Source organism: Lissotriton helveticus, chromosome 7 (assembly GCF_964261635.1).
Source record: "Lissotriton helveticus chromosome 7, aLisHel1.1, whole genome shotgun sequence".
NCBI classification, from domain to species: Eukaryota; Metazoa; Chordata; class Amphibia; order Caudata; family Salamandridae; genus Lissotriton; species Lissotriton helveticus.
In genome coordinates, this window is record NC_136068.1 from 587,418,502 (window position 1) to 587,440,643 (window position 22,142).

General features: G+C 51.2%; 1 protein-coding gene across 10 annotated transcripts in view; it reads left to right on the top strand.

Moving 5' to 3' along the window:
• Positions 1-22,142, top strand: part of BRD8 (bromodomain containing 8) — a 791,877-nt gene that overhangs the window by 264,552 nt on the left and 505,183 nt on the right. For all 10 annotated transcript variants that reach the window (XM_078652722.1, XM_078652724.1, XM_078652723.1 and 7 more), the window contains one exon: positions 1,786-2,045. In XM_078652722.1, the coding sequence (XP_078508848.1) occupies positions 1,786-2,045 (260 nt within the window). The remainder of the gene's footprint in view (positions 1-1,785; positions 2,046-22,142) is intronic.

Below are 22,142 nucleotides of genomic sequence, written 5' to 3' on the forward strand. Positions count from 1 at the left end.
TTGGCCAGTATAACTGGTGGAGTGCAAAACAAGGGTGCCCCGATATTTGCACCTGGGGTAGTCAATAGTATTGTGAGGTAGCAGTAGTTCATATAAGGCCAAAATGGTCCTAAAGCAGCGAGAGCTGTTGAATTTAAGAAAGTGTTAACCTTTTCCATGCTCATGACGAGGAGGCACGGTGCTCCGGTGCTCATGACGAGCTCAGCTCGTCATGAGCCGTGGAACGCTCAGGTGCGGGGAGAATTCCCCTGCTGTGCTGAGCGTTCCACGGGAGCCGGTGCACCTGTGACGAGCTCAGCTCGTCATGAGCACAGGAGCGCCGTGCCTCATGACGAGCTGAGCTCGTCATGAGCATGCGGGCGCCGTGCGCGCCCCCTCCCCCCCAGCACAGCGGGGGAATTACCCCCGCAGCGAAGGGGTTAATCACTTAGCCTATGGGATGTGGCATATAGTATTTAATAAATGCCAGGAGGAGCAACAATAGCAGATTCTAAATCTACGAAGGGACACAGATGGGCATTGGCATAGTGAAATATTTATTTAATAAATAATATATCAAAGCTTTTTTTTGGAAAGGAGTTCACTTGCTCACAAAGAAGTGAAAAAAGGGTGATGTGACGAGTGAAAGTGACATTTAAAATATACATCGCAATGACAACATTAACAGAAACTCCTGACGATGAATTTAAACATTAAAGGAGTTTTTTGTTGTATAAAAGGTCAACAGTGTTTCGATCTCAAGGAATTGAGATCATTATCAGGACGAGAATGTGAGCGTGAGGAATCTATAAGGTAAGGATAAGGTACATTTGTTTAAAGGTTGTCCCTGAATAATTAATTACGTTTGGTTAAGTACATTATTAAATGTGCATGCGATGTTCTACTTGTTGCTATTAGAAGAGAAGTAAATTTAATTAAATCAACATGCCAGATATGAACTTATTCAAGTAGTAAATTAGCGTGAATGAAACAAATTCTAAATAATACAGGCAATTGAGTAATTAAAGGATAGAGATGAGTCAATCGCAAAAGCGAAAGAAAAAGAAATTAGTGGCGCTGCGTGCCTACGAAAATGTGGCAGCAAGGTGAACTTAATTCAGGCTGATGTGGCATGGCGCTGACTAAATCAAAAACGTGCAACAAGGTGTTACTTACCGAGCGACCTGGAGGAACCCGGTAATTAATTGAAACTGGAATTAAGAAAGAGTGATCACGAAGGGTCATGGGAAGGGATCCAGACAAGCAAGCACATCCTAGAGAAAGTGGGTAAATTGTAGTGAGGACGGAGGCATGCAGGAGTGCCAAAATAGGTTATTGGTGTTAAGCACTTACTGTGTAATAATTACATGGGGCCTCCAGGAGCCAGTTAATGAAGCTGTGTGTGTAGACAGCGGGTAGGTCTTACCCTGTTCCTCCTCATTAGCCCAGATGACTAACAACAAAAACACAACTATGTCCAGGTATTTGTCAAACCAACACATTAACTGTCTCATTCAGCCACTGGAATATCCTTTCTGGAGTGAAAGACTGCAGAGAGGATTTATTTAAACTGTATGGAAGCATGATGCATCAGTTAACATCTCTTCTCTCACCAAGATCAGTCTCACCACCAATGTAGCTTGGACCTGGTGCATCACATTATAAAATTTGAATGAGCAAGATGGATAGTGAAAGGGAACTGGAAAACAGCCAATGGTGGAGGCAACTAGTGGGTGTTGGCAAGCAATAGTGTGTGGTTTCTTGCAGCATTTTGGTTTGTAAGAGTCTGTTGTGTTCTTTCCTAAGGATGCATCTCCAGTTCCTCATGATTCCCAAGGTGAAGAAGAGGAGGAAGAGGATGACGAGGAAGAGGAGGAGGAAGTGACGAGTGAAGTTGGCAGCCCTGAGGAGCCTCCAGAAGAAGAAGCAGGGGAGGGGTACCTGTCCGAGACAGACAATGAACCACCAATAAGTGAGAGCGACGATGGCTACAGCATCCACAATGCACCTTTGCAGGGCCACACGCTGGCTGATTCCATCCCCAGCAGTCCTGCCTCCTCTTTACTGTGAGTTTTGGCTTATACAAATCTTGGTATACTGTCTCACAATGTATCTGTTCAGTATTTATTATTTTCACCAATAATTCAACTGTACATCCCCACCACCTTTTTGGTGTAATATGCATACTGCTATATTCTCCCAAAGTTCATCTACACAGACTCAATATAAAGGCTTCTTCGGTGTATGTGTGGAGAATCACCTACTCGTTAATGTGAGGAAGGTCTCCCTTCGTGCATTCCCACTCCTCATTGCTGTCATATTATTTCATGCTTTTTATGTTCTATTCTACCACAGTTCAACTAGATAGCCTTAAATAGTAGTCTCCTTTAGTGCATCTGTGTAACCTCCTCTTCACATTCCTTTTGTGGACGGCCTCTCACTCTCTACACCATGATTGAGTCCAAAAATTTACATATATATTCTTTTTCAAATCAACCATGATTGGAGCCCATTTGACTCCTATGATATCGACTACAAGCCCACAATGTCCCAAAACTTTCCCTCAGTTTTAGATGTAGATGTTTTGTTTCTACCGGTGGGTTTAAAGGTGTTCTCCGAGAACTCCAGAGAGAAAGAGGACTCTGTTGAGGAAGACAAGCCTGCAGTTAATAGACCAGATTGAAGCAAGTCAAGTGATCTTTACCAGCAAGGAATTAAGGAGAAAGGTTTTTTACTGTGGTCTTCTACCAGGTTGAAGAATGAATACCGGGGAAGATGTTCTCTTTGAGTCTCTTGTGTTCCATGTTATACATTACGTCCATATTGCGTAAATTCTGTCCAAATATACCACCAATGGATTTCTATAAATGAACACCCAGTGTATATGTACTCTCTACCACAAGACTTTAAGTCAGAGGACTTCTATCCATGTTCACTGTTTAAACCAAAAATTCTAAACCATAGGGATGAAAATATTTTCGCATACTAGACACAATGGAGATGTTAAGAGCGTTGGATAACTCTAGATAACTGAAAGAGGGACCCATGTGGATCATAGGGGTTTTCTGGAAAAGATGATGTAAAGACATATCTAAAAGAGACACGTTAGTGATAGATCCCTTATCTTAGAATATCCCCAGGTGTCAGACTGGATCCGGAAAGTTTTTGCTTAGCAGTACCCCTGCGTGTCAGTAGGTGGCGTCCTGCGGCTCCGCGTCCGTCACTGGCGTCGTCAGCGCCGAGATGACTTCACGGAGAGTACTTAGGCATCACCCATGCGCGCTGACGTCAGTTCTTCTTTTTTCGCCGCCAGCAAGGGCAGATCCGGATTGTGCACGTTCCTTGGTCACTTTTTGACCGCTATTTTGAGACTTTTGTCTATCCACTTTTTCTCCTGGTGCATGTAGGGATGCCCGGCTTTAAGTCTTGTGGGGCCAGTCGCCGCAATATGTCGGTGGCGGACCCCTACGATGTTTGCCTCTACTGCCTGGAGACTGATCACGACTCCCGGAACTGTCGAGCCATGGCCCCGAAAGCCTTGCGGTAGCTGCATCGAAAATTGCTGGAAGTTCGGCATTCGTCACACCGCCGCTCTGGGTCCAGGGGCCGTTCCCGCGACCGCTCGCGGATCCGGAGCCGTCGCTCCTCGGGCTGCAAGACTTCACCTTCAGGTTCCGATAAGCGACACCATAAAAAGAAGTCGAAGAAGCGTGTTCGCTCTCCAACGTCCCCCCGTCACTCCTCGGAGGCGGACGAGGGGGACAGGGGCTGAGCCCTGCGGCTCCTCTGGAGCCTGAAAATCCCGCAGCCTACCCACCATACCCGGGTCCGTCGGCGACTCCCAAACAGATGCAAGAGTTTCTTGCTGCCTTGGACCGCCTTTACAGGCCTCGGGCTCCCGACGGCGCGCCTTCGAGCCCCGCTGTCCCGTGTCCAGATCCTGTTGGCCTGGCGGCTCCGCCACTGGTGCCAGCCCCGGCACCACAGGATCCTGCGCCGCTGGCTCCGGCCCCGGCGCCATGATGTGCAGCATTGCCAGCTCCGGCGCGGCCCTCGGCTCCACCCCCAGCGCTGCACTGGGTGCCGTTTATCCCACCCCTGCCCCAGTTCCAGGACCATTTTGTTTTGGCCTGGGATCCACAGTGGGAAGCGGCTTCGGCCTGGCCGGCGCCGTTCTCGGCGCCGTTCGTCCCTTATCCAGCTCCGGCTCTGCCGCCGCGACCGTCCCCCTCTACACCAGAGGCGGACGACGACTGGGACGGGTCCGAGGACCCTCTTGCCCGGCAATGTGACGCCGAGCAAGATTGGGTGGATGACCTGGAAGACGCGGGCGAACACGATGCTTCTTCTGACCCGGGTTTTGCCTCTCCTTCGCCTACTATGGAGGAGGGTGCTTCCTACACCGTGATGCTCCGTCCGGCTGCAGAGGCTCTCAATCTCGACCTCCCTACAGTGGCCCTCAAAACCAATCTCCTTACGGAGCTTCTCCAGACGGCGTCTACATCGTCGGAGCCGCTGCTTCCTTTCAATGAGGCCCTCACCGAAGTACTTTTGGGCACTTGGTTGCGACCGGCTACGGGGGCGCCGGTGGATAAAAACGTTGCCAGGCGTCACCGCCCGGAGCCTGGTGATCCCGCCTTCCTGACCACTCACCCTACACCTGAGAGCCTGGTCATTCAGGCCTCGACGTCACAGAGTGCCTTTCCCACGGCTCCGCCGGATAAGGACTCTAAAAGGCTGGAACAATTTGGTAAGAGGTTGTTCTCCTCGGCCAGCTTAGGGCTGCGGTTGGTTAACACCGCCTGCTTGTTGGGCCGTTACCCCCATGCAGTGTGGGATTCCGTTACTCAGGTTTTGCCTCAGTGTTCTGAGGAGGTCCAGGCTGTCCTTTCCCAAGCGATTGCTGAGGGTAAGGATGCAGCTAAGTTTGCCATCAGGTGTGGTTTTGACACAGCTGATTTGTCGGGCAGAGCAATTTCCATGACTGTGGCGTTGCGGCGCCATGCCTGGTTGCGTTCAACCAGGTTCTCGCCCGAGGTCCAGAGCTCGCTCATGGACATGCCCTTTGATGGCTCCCGTCTCTTTTGCGATAAGGCCGACAGTGCACTGGAGCGCTATAAGGACTGAGGGGCCATGGCCAAGTCCTTGGGTCTTTGTACGAAGAACCCTGCCACTCCTGGGTTTCGTTCCTTTCATGGCCAGGGCAGGGGCACCCAGCCACGCCCCTCCAACAAGCCTGTGCAGAACCAACCTCAGCGCGGTTGCGGCCGTGGCTTCCTGCAGGGGTGGGTCTGGGAACCAGCGTGCGGGTCAGTCGACTTCTACCCCCGCTGTTTCCACCTCCAAGGCTTCCTAATCCGAGCTTCAGGGAACACCCCACCTCGGTGGGTGGCAGGGTCCTCCACCACTGGCACGAAATTACATCGGACAAGTGGGTAATCTGCCAAGGTTACTCACTTCCTTTCAGTCCTCCACTCCAGCCATGCCACCTCTTTACCACCGCATGTCGGGGGATCATTTGGATCTTCTCCAACAGGAAGTCATGGCCCTCCAGGCCTAGGGGGTCATCGTGTGCGTTCCCAGTCGGGAAGTTGGGAGTGGTTGTTATTCCCACTACTTTCTGGTCCCCAAGAAGGACAAGGGGGGCGCCCCATCTTGGACCTCAGGGATGTCAATCGCTTCCTCCGACGACTGGTTGTTGAAGGGGGGCTCGCCCCAAGCAGTCGTTTCCCACCTTCAGACTGCGGCCGACCTCCTGCATTTGCCGGGGTTCTTCATCAACGTGCCGAAGTCGCACCGGAGTCCCTCTCAGAAGCTCCCCTTCATCGGAGCGGTTCTGGATTCAACGCTGTTTCGGGTTTATCCTCCCGAGCAGCGAGTCTGGGATATTCAGGCAATGATTTCCATCTTTCGGCGCCTCTCACGGTTTTCAGTCAGGATGACCTTCCGGCTCCTGGCATCCTGTTAGAGCAACATGCCAGATGGCATATGCAGGTTCTGCAGTGGGACCCGAAGTTCCAGTGAGCGCAGCATCAGGGCAACCTGTCCGATCATGTCCAGATCTCAGAGGGCGCTGCACAACCTTGCAGTGGTGACTCGTGAATCGTGATTGGGTCAATGGCAGATCCCTCTCCCTTCCCCAACTGGAGCACACAGTAGTGACGGATGCGTCCCTCCTGAGATGGGGAGGCGACTTGGGAGAGGCGAGATCAGAGTCCCGGCTCCATATCAACCTTCTGGAGCTGCGGGTGATCTGACTTGCACTGAAGGCATTCCTTCCCTCTGTTAGGGGAAGTGTAGTGCAGGTGTTCACGAACAACACCACCGCCATGTGATATTGCAACAAACAGGGCGGGGTAGGGTCGTGGACCCTATGTCAGGAGGCTCTGTGCCTCTAGACGTGGCTGGAACATTAAGGCATTACCTTGGTGGTTCAACACCTGGCAGGTTTTCTGAACGCCAGGGCAGCCGCACTCAGCCGCCGGTGCATGATGGATCACGAATGGCGTCTGAACTCGGACGTGGCGCAGGGTCTCTTTCAGCAGTGGGGAGAGCCCTGGTTAGATCTATTCGCCACCGAAGAGAACGTTCAATGTCATCAGTTCTGCGCCATGGAATTTCCAAGGCGGCACTCGCTCGGAGACGCTTTTCGTCTTGAGTGGAGCTGCGGTCTGTTGTGCGCCTTTCCGACTATACCTCTTCTACCCAGAGTGCTGAAGAAGATCAGGCGCGACCGGGCCCAATTCATTCTTGTGGCTCTGGACTGGGCTCGAAGAGTATGGTATCCCGAGCTACTCAGTATTAGCATCAATCCCCTGATCCGTCTACCTCTTCGGGAGGATCTTCAGTCGCAGCAGCAGGGGACGGCCCTTCACCCGAACCTGTCCAGCCTCCACCTCCATGCGTGGAGATTGAGCAGCGACAGTTGACAGCTTTCGACCTCCCTCCTGAAGTCTGTAATGTCATTCTGGCAGCCAGGCGTCCCTCCACTAAGATGGTATATGCCTGCCGATGGAACAGATTTGTGGCATGGTGCACAGCGAAGGCTGTGGATCCTCTTTCTGCCCCTCTTTCTAAGGTTCTTCTGTTTCTTCTGTCTTTGGGCCAGCAGGGCTCTGCTCTGGGCACTATCAAAGGTTATCTTTCTGCCATCTCCGCCTGTCTGAGGCTTCCTGATCAGCCTTCTCTTTTTAAGTCCCCGGTTGTTAACCGTTTCCTCAAAGGCATTACCCACACGTTCACTCCGGTGCCTTTCATAATGCCTCAGTGGGACTTGAATCTTGTCTTGACTTACCTGATGTGCGCTCCCTTTGAGCCCCTTCCTAACTGTCCCTTGCGTCTTCTTACTCTAAAGTTGGCTTTCCTGGTAGCTATCACCTCTACCAGAAGAGTGAGTGAGCTCCAGGCTCTTCCTTCTAAAACTCATTTCCTTTCTATTCATCCAGACAAGGTGGTTTTAAGGACCTGTCCTTCTTGTGAGAAAGTGGCTCTCTATATACTGGACCAGAATAAGGTACAGTGTGTATAGGGTCCACAAACCCCAGAGGTATAACAGAGGTTAAAGTCAGGACTGACCTTACTCTCAAATGTAGTAGCTTGGTCGAGCAGTAAGGTAGTACCAGAGGACAGTGTAAAGCATTTGTTGTACACACTCAGTCAGCAAAAGGTTTCACACACTCAAGGACTGAACTCAAGGCCAATTGCTTTTATATCAACAGATATAGTTGTTTTATTTTTAGAACCAACAGGTATAAAAATATACTTTTCTCGATATTAGTACTCTCATGTAATTACTTTGCAAAGAGGCAATACAGTTTGTGAACACAATAGATACAGGGGTTGCAGTAGGCAACACAATTCTAGACACACTATAACATTGAGCTCAATGGGTTTTCACCATATATGTACAGTTGATTACTTTGTAGATTACTTTTGTAGTTCCAGGACTGGATCCTAGCTTCAGTCCTGGAGTCTCTAAGTTGAAACCAATTTAGTAAAATCGTTTTAGTTATGGTAGTGATTTTTCAGGAATATAAAGCTGTTTTAAAAGTTCACACTTAAAAACTTTTCAATGAAAACCTGACAATGTTATCCAATGGGAGAAAATTCAGGTTGCAGGTAAAGTATGATTTCGTTACTTTTGTAATCCAGTACTGGGCTCCTGGGTCCAGCACTGGGGTCTCAACTTAAAACAGGTGAGTAATTGCGTTTCAGTATTTAGTATGATTTTTACAGAATATTTCAAATTTTCAAAAGTAGACAGAAGAAATTTCATAGAAAAGCAGACAATGGGTTCCTATGGAGAAAATACAGATTACTAGTAAACCCGGTAAGGATTACTTTTGCGGTTCAGTACTGGGCTACAAGGTACAGTACTGGCTTCTCCCCTGATCACAGGTGAGTACTTCGGAATTCGGGTGATTTTATATGAATATTTTTATTTTCCAAAACTTCACACTTAGAAGATTTTTCGAGTCAAACCAGTCAATGTTATCCAATGGCAGGTAAGTGAGTTATCGGTTTCCAGTTGAGTACTTGGCTGGTGAAGTTAGGGTTCTGGGCATAGACTCAGGGGCCCCCAGGGTCAGGTAAGTACAGTTGGTTCACCCCCAGCGGCACAGGGGCGGCCGGGTGCAGAGGTAGTTAGGCCCAATGTTATCCAATGAGGGAAAGGGGGCCTCCGGTTGGTGGCTGCTGGCTAGCAGGCCACGCGGCTGTGGGAGCTGGGCTCCTTGTCACTTGCTCAGGTCAAATGGGGAAGTAGGATAGGGTACAGGTTGCACTGCCAGGGGCACTCGGGCGGCTGGGTGCAGGGTGCTTTTGAGCCGTCGGGCGCACAATGTTATTCAATGAGGAACTTGAAAAGGGAACAAAGCCTGCAGGCTCAGGGACGAAGGATCTTCTGGAGCGACCAACACTTCGAGGGGTAAGTTGGGATCTTGGAGGATAGGTAGGCACCCAGGAGTTGGGCACAGGGGGCCGTGGGGCGCCGGGTGCAGGGATGTCTTATGAGGTCGGGAAATCTTACCCCCTGCTGGTCGCGGTCGGAGGGGTCCTCTGTCCTGAGGCTGCAGGTGTCGTCGGGGTCGTCGAGGCGGGTCTTTGGGCACTGGACTTCGGGTTCCAGTCGCCGAGGGGACGTCCTTGTGGTCCTGGATCACTCGGGCACGGGCCGGGATCGGCGGGTGCAGAGTGGGTTGGTCCGGAGCTTCCTGGCTGGCACCAGGGGTGTTGTTGCAGCAGAGCCTCTGCTGATGGGAGTCCCAGGCTTTAAGAGGGTCAAGGCAGGCAGGTCCTCTGGGTGTCCCAAGGTTACTGTCCGCAGGAGTCGCCGGGATTAGGCAGGAGCAGGTTCCAGGATCGACAGGCCGTTAGGGCTGGGGCCAAGTCAGTTGTTGTCGTCCTGTTGTTAGCAGCTGCATGGCGGGTCTTCTTCTTCTTGATCTTCTTTCTTCTTTTCTTATCGGGATCTGAGGAAGGAAGGTTCAGGGAGCCCCTAAATACTGAATTTAGGGGCGTTACAGGTAGGGCAAGGACAGGGACCAATAGGTCCCTGTCCTGGGGTGGGTGCACCCCCTAGCCTACTCCTCTCCTGTAGGAGGAGGGGCAGGAGCCTAGCTGTGATTGGGCAGGGCTCCCCATCTTCAAGATGGCCGGAGCCCGGGGTCATGCCTTTCCTCGTCTCCCCCACCTGAGGGGTGGGGTTGGCACAGGCTGGCACTCCCCCCTTCCTGATGTAGTTTTTCCTGCCAGAGTGGGGGTCAGGACTGGTGGGGGCCAGCTGCTGGGTACAGCAAATGGTCTGGAGAAGCTCACAGAGGCGGTATGCCTTTGAAGCTTCCCCCTGCCCATCCTGGGGTAGGAGACCTAGCACCTCGCCCAGGATGTGCATGGTTGCAGGCCCAGGAGATCGGGGGCTCTCCACCCAGGGGTCCAGCAACATGTCTGCTGTGTGGCAGCCTCTGCAGCCACTCAGCCCAGACGTGGATTGTAGGTTAGGTTTTCAGGGGGCATCTCTAAGATGCCCTCTGGTGCATTTTACATTAAATCCCACACTGGCATCAGTGTGGGTTTCATGTGCTGAGAAGTTTGATACCAAACTTGTCAGTCTTCAGTGTAGCCATTATGGTGCTGTGGAGTTCGTAATGACAACCTCCCAGCACTATGTACTCTTAATGGCATCACTGCACTTACAGTGCCCAAAAATGGCCCTGGGTACTGTAGGGGCACAGGGCTCATGCACCTGTGCCCACACCTCTGGCATAGGGTACCCAGCTAGAGGGGTGACTGAAGTATGCCAGGACAGTGGGTTATGTGGGCATGGCACACAGGGATGTGTGCCATGTCGACTCTTTGTTTGGTTCTGTACTTAGACACTCAGCCTGCAAAGGCAGTGTGTGGGTGTCAGGGTACAGGGCCCCTGAGGGTGGCACAATAAGTGCTGCAGCCCGCATGGGTGGCGCCTAAGTACTCTCCGTGACGTCATCTCGGCGCTGACGATGCCAGTGATGAGGAGGAGCCGCAGGACACCACCTACTGACGCGCAGGGGTACTGCTAAGCAAAAACTTTCCGGATCCAGTCTGACGCCTGGGGATATTCTAAGGCATGGGTACTCACAAAATTTCTCTCGGGGGCCAAATTTACAGTGTGGTTTGTGTCCGAGGGCCGCACCAGTGGGGGCGGGGTCAGTGGGGGAGGGGGCGGGCTAGATCAACAAAAGAAAACTATGACCATGAGGTTGATCACAGGTCCCTGCAGCGGATGCCTTCATCCACTGAGCCACCAGACCCGGCATACACACATCTCTCTCCCTCCCTCGCTCCCTCTCTCTCCCTCCCTCTCTCCTCTCTCTCTCGCTCCCTCTCTCCCTCTCTCTCCCCCTCTATCTCTCCGTCGGTCCCACCCTCCCTCGCTCCCTCTCCCTCCGTCTGTCTCTCTCTCTCTCTCTTTCTCTCTCTCCCCCTCTCTCTCCCTCTCTCTCTCTCACTCACTCTGTCTCTCACTCCCTCTCTCTCTCCCTTACTCTCTCTCTTCTCTCTCCCTCTCTCTCCCTCTCTCCCTCCCTCACTCTCTCTCTCACTCCCTCTCTCACTCCCTCCCTTGTTCCCTCTCTCCCTCCCTCGCTCCCTCCCTCCCTCTCTCCCTCGCTCCCTCCCTCCCTCGTTCCTTCCCTCCCTCGCTCCTTCCCTCTCCCTCCTTCTGTCTGTCTCTCACTCCCCCTCTCTCACTCACTCTCTCACTCCCTCTCTCTCAACTCCATCCCTCCCTCTCTCCATCCCTCCCTCTGTCTGTTTCTCTCTCTCACTTACTCCCCCCCTCTCTCACTCCCTCCCTCTCTCTTGCTCCCTCTCCGCTCCCTCTCTCGCTCCCTCTCTCCCTCTCTCGCTCCCTCTCTCCCTCCCTCTCTCTCCCCCTCCCTCACTCCCTCGCTCCCTCTCTCCATCCCTCCCTCTGTCTGTCTGTCTCCTTCCCTCGTCTGTCTCTCTCTCAATCACTCCCTCTCTCACTCCCCCCTCCCCGTCTCCCTCCCTCCCCAACTCCCTCCCTCTCTCACTCCCCGTCTCCCTCTCTTCCTCGCTCTCCCCTCCCTCACTCCCTCCCTCCCTCCCTCTGTCACCCTCTGTCATCTCACCCTTCCTGCGTGTCAGCCGAGCTGAGACAGCTTCCAGGTGCGCACACCCCCATACCCAGCACTTCACAGGTCGTTAAAGGCCATTTGCATGCTAATGAGGCTGTTGTATTTCACCTCATCTTAGGCCCCTGCAGCTCCACTCTGGCTATGCGAGAATCGCCCGGCCCCCAGAGAACAGCAGAGACTCTCAAAGTCGCGCTGCAGCAGACACTCTTTAAAAAATTTTTTATAATACATGGGTACGATGTTTGAGAGGTCCGCGGGCCGCCGAGGAAGGCTTGCCGGGCCGCCACCGGCCCGCGGGCCTTACTATGAGTACCCATGTTCTAAGGTAAGGAATCTATCACTAACTAATATCTCTTACAGATATATTGTTACACAAGTAGTAACTTGTGCAACAGGAGGCTTGGCGGGAATCATGTTCATTCTCGCAGGTCAGTAGATATACTCATAAAGTGTTAAGCATGATGAATCTGTACCTGCCAAAAGCAATACTAAAAACTGCAATGCCTCAAAAAATTGTGATTGTGGCGCCAAAAAACATACTCTCTAAATCATCCACACAGTGCTCGATATTGATCAGTTTGATCAAAGACAAGACACCAGTTCTTAATTCCTAACCACAAGTCTGTCGAGGGAGGTGTCAAATATTCCATTATTCTGGGTCCAAATGAAAGGCCAACAGAAAGGAGAAGACAATGACAATACTTTCGCACCTTTAACCAAGTTTCCCCGATCCCGACACTATCATTCCCATAAATGGTTTACCCCTCACCTTAAGACTTTGCAGTTAGAACTCCGCCGACTCGAGCGCAGGTGGAGGAGAGACTACTGCTTATCTAGCAGAAGTGCATATGTGGCTGCGCGGGACGAGTACAAAACTGCTATTTCCGCCACTAAAAAAGCTTATGCCTCAGACAAAATTTTATCTGCCCCCTGCAAGTCTAAGGAGATTTTTAAAATCCTCAATGAATTTACCTCTGATCCTAGGACACTTCCGACTCAGGCCTCCACACAAGAATCATGTAACGCGCTGAGCACTTTCTTTGTCCAAAAAATTGCCTCGATCTGCTTCTCCCCCCCATAATGCTTTTTCTCTCACACTTTTCCCGCCCTTAGACCCTACCGCTTTGGCCACACTGGCCACCCGCGTTAAATCTGGATCCCCAGACGACTGCTGTCCCCCCACCATATTACGAAATATCTGCCACTCTTTACCTGATTGTATCCTTCCCCTGCTGAATTCTTCTTTGTCGTCCGGTACGGTACCCCGCTCCTTCAAGGAGGCCGTGTTGGTGCCTCTACTGAAGAAGCCTGGGGCTGATCCCGCCGTCCCGGCGAATTACCGCACCATCTCTCTCTTGCCTTTTTTCTCCAAAATTCTGGAAGCCCATGTCACCACCTGCCTCTCACAGTTTATTGAGAACTCCACCTTTCTTGAGACTAACCAGGCCGGCTTCAGACCCGGCCACTCTACGGAGACTGTCATCTTGGCCGTGCTGGATGCCCTGAGAGACGGTGCTGACAAGGGTACCTCCCAGGCCCTGGTTTTATTAGATCTGTCGGCTGCCTTCGACACGGTGGACCACAACATCCTTCTCCACCGTGTCGAGCAAGCTGGAATCCAGGGCCTGGCGTTGGCATGGGTCAAATCCTTCCTGACCGGGAGGTCCCAGACCCTTAGCCTGGGCACTTTTAGAGCTCCTCGGGAGCACCTGCCCTGTGGGGTCCCTCAGGGCTCCTCTCTGTCCCCCCTTCTTTTCAATCTTTATCTTCGACCCCTTCTTTTTTCCTTGAGGCAGTGGGACGTCACCGTCTTCAATTACGCGGACGACCTACAACTCATCTTCCCTCTTGATTCCCCTTCTGCTATCCCCAACTTTCAGGCTGTCATGTCCCACATCCTATCGTGGATGAGCCAAAATCAGCGTAAGCTGAATCCCGGAAAGACGGAGCTTCTCCTCCCTGGTAAGAGCTCTACCCACTGGGGTCCGCATTTTTGGCCGGCAGAACTTAGCCTTCCCCCCACCCCTGTGGCCTCGGTAAAAAGTCTAGGGATTACTATTGACTCCGGTCTCTCCCTCGGGCCTCAGGTGGGGACAGTTGTCTCCTCCTGCATGTTCCAGCTGCGCAGGATCAGGAAGGTGGCTTATCTCCTCACCCCTGAAGCTCTCCTGCAAGTAATCATGGCCCTCGTCCTCTCCCGCTTAGATTTCTCGAATGCTATCTATCATGGTCTGCCCAAAACATCTCTCTGCAGACTACAATTCGTTCAGAATCAAGCGGCGAGATTGGCCTTTGGGAGTCCGAAATGGCAATCCGCCAAACCCCTCCTTTTAAAACTGCACTGGCTCCCCGTCGCCTCGAGGGCAGCCTTTAAGATCGGCTGCCTTACCTTTAAATCCTTATCTGGTTCCTGTTCTGCCTTTTTGAAATCTCTCATCAGGACTTACAGCCCCTCTCGGAACCTGAGATCCTCTCACCTGCACCTCTTACTCACTCCCCCTGTCAAACTCTGCAGATCCGGAGGCCGGAGATTCGCATTTCTGGCCCCCAAACTTTGGAATTCCTTCCCCATCTCTCTCAAAACTTCCAATTCCCTTACTCTCTTCCGTAAATCCCTAAAAACTTGGCTCTTCCCTCAATCTGCCTAAACCCTCCCAGTCCCCCAGTAGTCTGCCAGTGCCAGGAAACCCATGGTGTCAGCGCGCTTTATAAATGCCCCTTACAATGAGGCATCAGACTGACTTTAGAAGACAATCTGAGTTAATAGTATGAGGGTTGTCGAAGGAGAAAAGAGAAAAAAAAGCACTCAACTGTGAGACAGCCTAATTGCTTATAAACAAGTAATCTTTCGAGAAAGCTTTAGCCTGATATAAGATCCCAGGGCCTGTAGAAATTAAAATATCTAGGAAAGACATCAAAGGTTTTAAAACAAAAAGAAAAGATAAGGTCACACACACGTCACACACACCCCAGGAAGAGGAGAAGGAGGATCAACCTAATGCTCTAGATTGAACTTGTGGAAATAAATATATAATATAAATATATATCCCACAGTATCCAGAAGGGGGCGAACGTGAAATTCAATTAAATTCTGTAGAACTGCAGATCGGGTACTATTTGCATAGGTCCATTTGGTTCCGGAGCTAAAGTTTCCATCTTTTTTCCTGGTGCCCAAGCAACCGGAGGAGTATGCTTCTAAGCAACCCAGGACCTCCGGGTGGCAGGCAGAGGCGACCTGCAAAGTCCAGCCCAATTTCCAGTTGGCACTAGTCATCCGGCAATTGTAGGAAAACGTTCTCCAACAGCTTTGTGTGGCTATGTAGCCACAGAAGGTCAGCCAACTGACCCTTGGAGTCAGAATTTCTGTCCAGGGTACAAGGGGGCAAAGGTTGACTCCCTCAGAACTCCTCACAGTCCCAAAAAGCAGGTTCAGCCCTCTTCTGTTCTGAGGTAGTCTGACTGAGGGTCCAACGTTTTACTGTTAACCAGCTTGTGGGTGTGAGATATAAGCCACTCCCAGTCCCTCTCTGACCAATGGAGTAAATGTTCCTAGGCCCTGGCCTGCCCACTTTTTCGGTAGTGCCTGTTTGTGTTACTTCAGACAGGCCCAAAATGCTATGTGGCAGGGCATTTTCAAGATAGCGAAAGCCTTCGGCCACACTAAGCTTAGGCTCTGAGACTTGGCGTGTGAGTGGGGAGTGTACTGTGGTAATCCTGGTGTCCTCCCGCATCTAACACTAAAATCCAGTTTGAAGCTGGTGCTGTACCCACAACAAACCCAGAGAATCTGGTAAGACAAAAGCAGAGGCGTTCAGCAACCAGACAGAGGATACACAAGAATTGTCCTAGTATCCTGTTCTCTCCAATTCAAGTGTATCGTAAGTGTTATATGTGATTCTCAAAACAGTTATGGCATTACAGAGTTAAATTCTCCCTTTCCATAAGTCTTAGTCTTTCACAGTGAGAACGATAATGAACTTTTTCAGAGAGTGCATAGATTCCAAAAGCAAAACTTCACATAAAACCAATTCAGAAGTGATTAATTTTTCATTAGTTACAGGGGCTCTTGGAGGATCTAGTGATTTTTACAAACAAGGTGTAGAAAGGGTGGTCAAGCAGCAATATGTTGAGAGGAGACAATTTAAGAACCCAGGCCCAACAGCCACCATCACAACAGATGTGCCACCCCTGGGATGGGGTGTGCATTTAGAAAGTCTGCAAGGTTATATGTTGAGGGGAGACAATTTAAGAAACCAGGCCCAACAGCCTCCATCACAACAGATGTGCCACCCCTGGGATGGGGAGTGCATTTAGAAAGTCTGCAAGGTTGGGGAGAGTGGTTATATCAAGACGCAGTGAAGCATATCAACTGTTGAAGAGTTGAAAACTGTTTCTGGCAGACAAGGCCTTTTCGAATCAAATTTTAAAAAAGTGGTACAAATTCTAACACACAATACAACTGTAGTGTTTTCCTTGTACAAACAGGGGGAGACATTATCGTATCCTCTTTGTGATAGGATTCTCTTCCTAGAAGACTATAGATTTTAAGCTGTGTTGAATCTGCAGGGAAAAGATGTTCGTCACAGACCTACATAGTCTGTCTTTAGCATTTTGGATCCAAGCATGATTTGAAGTCGAACGAGAAATCTTCTTTGATTCATCCAATAGCCATCAGGTAGCAGGAGGCAAAGCTATATGCTGTCTAGTACATGAATTGAGGTTAGTCGGTCTCTCCAAGACACTAACTCGTTCCTGCTCCAAGTTCTGGCTCAGGTCTCTGTACTCAGGTAAGTCTAAAACGATGTAAAAATCTCATCCAGACTGCAGATCTCCTCATTTTTCCACTCCTGGGAGATATTGCAAAGTCGGCACTAAAAAAACGTGACTGCACCAGTCATCTGACTCTGACCCCATTCCACAGCTGGAAACGATGTGCCCTGAATTTTACTGGCGAACGAAGAAGGGTGGGGCAACACATGTTACCCCAAACCAGTCGCACTGCAACATCTAGCCGCTTTTGGCTTCATTTAAACGATACTACATCTTTTCATTTTTTCGTCCATTGTTTTATATCCATGTTTTCTATACTTCATTTTTATATGTGATACCAACTCCAATCCACACACGGGATTCATTCTGCCATTTTCCTAAGTTTCTAATATTCAAACTGTGCCCTCCGAACCTCAAGTTCAAACATGACATATGCAGGGGTTCGTCCAAGGCAATGTTTATTAAAAATCCAATGCATTTCGGGCACCACTCTGCCCTTCGTCAGGGAACACTGTCTCGGGCGCTATAATCACTCCACTTTTCCGTTCTGATAAGAATTTTACTGGGACATCCTAGAATTTACAGCTGGCAGTGGCCTTCATGGAGTTAATGCTGCACCTTTTTCAGGTGATTCCGGGCCCTCCTGGAGTGTCTTTAGGCCCCATTGCTCTGCCAGGATCTACAATTAGATTTCTCTGTGGGGCCATCCGTTGCGCCGATTGACCCTGTTAGATCTCTGCCCGCCACTCCCGCATTCTTCGGGCAGTGCCTCCACACCTTGGCCGAAGGTCATGCGTGTTCTGGCTGAGCCTGTGCCAGTTCTAAATCCAACCTGACACTGATCTTAGATTGAGAGCTGAGTTAAACTAGATGTCCACATGTGTCTTGTTGCAAGGTTAATAAGGCACAGCCAGTTGTGTTGAGGGATTCTTTGACAGTGCCTTGATACCAGTATCTTCTTTGTGAGACCTTATTCAACTCCGGCTTTTTACAGCTCCTTCAAAATATGTGATGAGGATGATGATGAGGACGAGGCGGGCTATTTGTTGCCCCCTCACTATACTGATGATGGATTATACTTATGCCTAGAAAATGCTAATATTGCTTCAAAAGATTCGACATGACAAGGATGATGAGGAGATGGCTTCCATGTATTGCCCTCTTCCCTATGCTGATGGCGGACTGTATTCAGACCTTCAAAATGCTAATGGTGGCTGATACCTCACTATACACTAAATTAGACTCTCCACTGGTGCCCCACCCCCACCAAGGAATGTGCCTCATTTGCTGTAGTAGTACACAGACCAGCAAACATCTTGTAACTTCAGTTGCCATCGCTGTTCTGCTTACAGAATATTTGCAAAGTTGCCCTTCAACTTCAAAACCTTCGCTTCTTTTCTATGACGCCAAATATTTTGACTGCTGTGTTGTCCACACCTTACTCAACGTCACCAATAGGCCTCACTTTCACCAGGTGCCAAAGGCCTACTCATGGTGATGCAGCCTTCTTGACAAAGTACCCAACTTCATAAAGTTTTCTAGTGCAGGCTTCTGCTAGCACTAATAAACCCAAATGCATTCCCTATTGCCCTTTGTGTAGGAAATGAAAGTACATTAATGGGCTTGGCAAGAGGGTGTTCTTTGTAACCTTGGCATTGCAATCTCTGAATACTGTTTGTTTGTTGCCCAGGTAATCTTGCCTTCCTGGATATGGCGAATGACACCTTGCCTGACCTTCCTAAGGAGTTTTGAAACATCTTTGCACAGTCTATGGCAGTCAGGACATGGACAAATACATTTTGCAGGCCAGACTGAACAACAAAAACTGTGTAGGCTGTGCTATGGGCATCTGTTGTGGCGATTCATAGTGACACCTGGATATGTGCCACATGTTTCTTAGGAAATGTACAGTCATCCCTCATAGATATGCCCTCTGATGGCTCCAGGATGTTTGGAAACAAAGTAGATCCAGCTTTGGAACGGTGTATAGGTAGCTTTGCTTCAGCCCAGTCCATGACTTGCTGTAACTGGCCCGTCACTTTCATCAACAGTACAGAATTTTCGGGGTTATTCCAGGGCTACTCCTGGAGGGTTTACCTCCAAAGATGGCCCACTGAGCCCAGGCACCAGCCTGTCCAGCTCTTTCATAACTCCAGGTTGTTGTATATCCTGCTGGTACCACCTGCATGTTGGCACATGCGGGCAGTGCAATGGAACCCCTTAGCACTGGGGTGACTCTCGGACAGCATCTATACGTCAGACAAGAGTACCTGGGAACTTCAGTGGTGGGTGCGAGGATTTCAACCTGACTCGAAGCCAGCCATTTTCCCTACCCCATCCAGAGCTAATAGTGGTGATGGATACATGGGCTCTGATCTGGAGAGGCCGCCTGGACAAAATGGTGATCATTGGTCTTTGGTCTCTACTCGAGCAGAGTCACCACATCAGTTTTCTAGAGTGTCGTGCTGTATGGCTCGATTGCAAGGCTTTTCTGCTTTACATCAATCAATCAATCAATCAATCAGGGCATTTATATAGCGCACTACTCACCCGGAGGGTCTCAAGGCGCTGGGGGGTGGGGGGGGGGGGTCCGCTACTGCTCGAACAGCCAGGTCTTGAGCTGCTTCCTGAAGGCGAGGTGGTCCTGGGTCAGGCGGAGGTGGGTCGGAAGGGAGTTCCAAGTCTTGGCAGCCAGGTAGGAGAAGGACCTTCCTCCTGTGGTGGCTCTTCGGATGCGGGGGACGGCGGCGAGGGCGTGGCTGGTCGAACGAAGCTGGCGTTTGGGAGCGTAGAAGTTGAGGCGGCTGTTGAGGTAACCTGGTCCTTGGTTATGTATGGCTTTGTGTGCGTGGGTGAGGAGCCGGAAGGTGATTCTGTTGTTGACCGGGAGCCAGTGCAGGTCTCTAAGGTGTCCGGAGATGTGGCTGCGGCGGGGGATGTCCAGGATGAGTCGTGCTGAGGTGTTCTGGATCCGCTGGAGTCTCTTCTGGAGTTTGGCGGTGGTTCCAGCGTAGAGGGAGTTGCTGTAATCCAGACGGCTGGTGACGAGGGCCTGGGTGACCGTCTTCCTGGTCTCGGTGGGGATCCATCGGAAGATCTTACGTAGCATGCGCAGGATGTTGAAGCATGACGAGGAGACGGCGTTGACTTGTCTGGTCATGGAGAGGGAGGAGTCCAGGATGAAGCCCAGGTTGCGTGCGTGGTCTGTTGGTTTGGGTGCGCTGCCCAGGGCGGGGGGCCACCAGGAGTCGTCCCAGGCGGAGGGTGAGGATCCCAGGATGAGGACTTCCGTCTTGTCTGAGTTCAGTTTCAGGCGGCTGTTCGACATCCATTTGGCTACGTCTGTCATCCCTTCGTGCAGGTTGGCTCTGGCGGTGGCGGGGTCGTTGGTGAGGGAGAGGATCAGCTGGGTGTCGTCGGCGTAGGAGATGATGTTCAGGTTGTGCTGGCGTGCGATGGTTGCGAGGGGGCTCATGTAGACGTTGAAGAGTGTTGGGCTGAGCGAGGAGCCTTGAGGAACGCCGCAGATGACTTCGGTGGCTTCCGATCTGAACGGGGGGAGGCGGACTCTCTGTGTCCTTCCGGCGAGGAAGGAGGTGATCCACTCCAGTGCCATCTCCTGGATTCCGACGTTGCTGAGGCGCTGTACTAGGGTACGGTGGCAGACAGTGTCGAAGGCCGCGGAGAGGTCCAGGAGGATGAGGGCCGCTGTTTCTCCGTTGTCGAGCAGGGCTCGGATGTCATCGGTGGCTGCGATCAGGGCGGTCTCGGTGCTGTGGTTGGCCCGGAAGCCAGACTGCTAGAGGTCGAGGGAACCGTTCGTCTCGAGGAAGGCGCCAGTTGCTTGTTGACGGTCTTCTCGATGACTTTTGCAGGAAACGGGAGCAGCGAGATGGGGCGGTAGTTCTTGAGGTCGGTGGGGTCGGCTGATGGCTTCTTTAGTAGAGCGCTGAGTTCGGCGTGCTTCCAGCTCTCCGGGAAGGTATCGGTGTCGAAGGAGGTGTTGATAATGTCCCGCAGGTGGGGTGCGATGACAGCGTCGGCCTTGTTGAAGACGTGGTGAGGGCAGGGGTCTGTCGGAGATCCGGAGTGGATGGAGTTCATCGTGCGGATGGTGTCTTCGGTGCTGATCGGGGTCCAGGCGCGTAGGGTGGTGGTGGGGGGCGGTGGTTCGGACGTGGCGTGCGTCGGTTGAGTGCTGAAGCTGTTGTGTATGTCCGCGATCTTGTTGTGGAAGTAGGAGGCGAGGGAGTTGCAGAGGTCCTGCGAAGGGGTGATGTCGTTGTTTCCGGCGTTGGGGTTGGAGAGCTCTTTCACGATGTTGAAGAGTTCCTTGCTGTTGTGTGCATTGTTGTCCAGTCGTTCTTTGAATGCGGTTTTCTTGGTGGCGTGGATCAGCTGGTGGTGTTTTCGGGTGGCGAGCTTGAGGGCAGTCATGTTGTCTGGTGTTGGGTCTCTGCGCCAGGTTTTCTCGAGTGCTCTGCAGTTCTTCTTGGAGCTCTTGAGTTCGTCGTTAAACCATGGGGCTTTCTTGCTGCCGGGTCTGTTCGGCGGGGTCTTCAGCGGGGCGAGGTCGTTTGCGCAGTCGCTGATCCATTTCGTGAGGTTGGTGGCCGCTTGGCTGGGGTTCGTTCTGCTGGTGGGAGGGTTCTTGCTCAGGGAAGTAGCGAGCTGGTCTGCAGAGATCTTGTTCCAGCTTCTGCGGGGAGCCTGTTGCTGGTGATGGTGGCGCGTGGTCCTTCTGAAGCTGAAGTGTACGCAGCTGTGGTCCGTCCAGTGGAGTCCCGTGGCGTGGCTGAAGGTGATGTCCTTGCTGGAAGAGAAGACCGGGTCGAGTGTGTGTCCGGCGTAGTGGGTGGGGGTGTTGACCAGCTGCTTGAGTTATGTTATGTTATGTTATGTTAATTGGGTTCTTCTATAGCGCAACGGCTACTCCCGTAGGAGTGTCCCGGCGCTTTGGCGAAGAAGTCCTTTAATGGAAAGGAGACATAACTGCAAATAAGGAACATCAAAATTCACTAGTAAAAAGCCAGGTTTTTAATGCCTTTCTAAAAGACATCAGACTGGGGGCCTGTCTAAGAACAATAGGAAGTTCATTCCAAGCGCGCGGGGCCAGGTAGTGGAAAGAGCGCCCCCCTTGTCTGGTTCGTTTGATGGATGGAACGACCATTTTAGACAAGGAGGCAGATCGCAGAGCTCTGCTCTGTTTATAAAGAGCAAGACGCTTTCTAATGTACCTAGGACCCGAGTCATGAAGGGCCTTGTAGGTTAGCGTCAGACTTTTAAAGAGAACCCTCTTGGCTATAGGGAGCCAGTGCAATTCCTTCAGCAAGTTGGAGGCACTAGCTCGTCTAGGGAGTCCATAAATAGCCCTGGCAGCTGAATTTTGGACTACCTGGAGTCTCCTTACGAGATATTTAGGGAGACCTAAATAGAGGGCATTAGCATAGTCCAGACGCGACCCGACAAGTGCTTGGACAATGACCCTTCGATGGTTCACCGAAATCAAGGGGAGAAATTTCCTGAGCATCCGCAGGATTCCAAAACATTTCCCCGAAAGACAGGCTATTTGAGGTCCAAAAGTCAACTCATTGTCAACAATGATACCAAGGTTTTTAGCCTTGGTACTAGCATTAGCAGGAGGAAACAAATCATGTGGCCACCAACTTTTCCAATTTGGCTCAGAGACACATCCAAAAAAAAGCAGCTCCGATTTATCGGAGTTGCATTTCAAGCCGTGTCTTTTGAACCAAT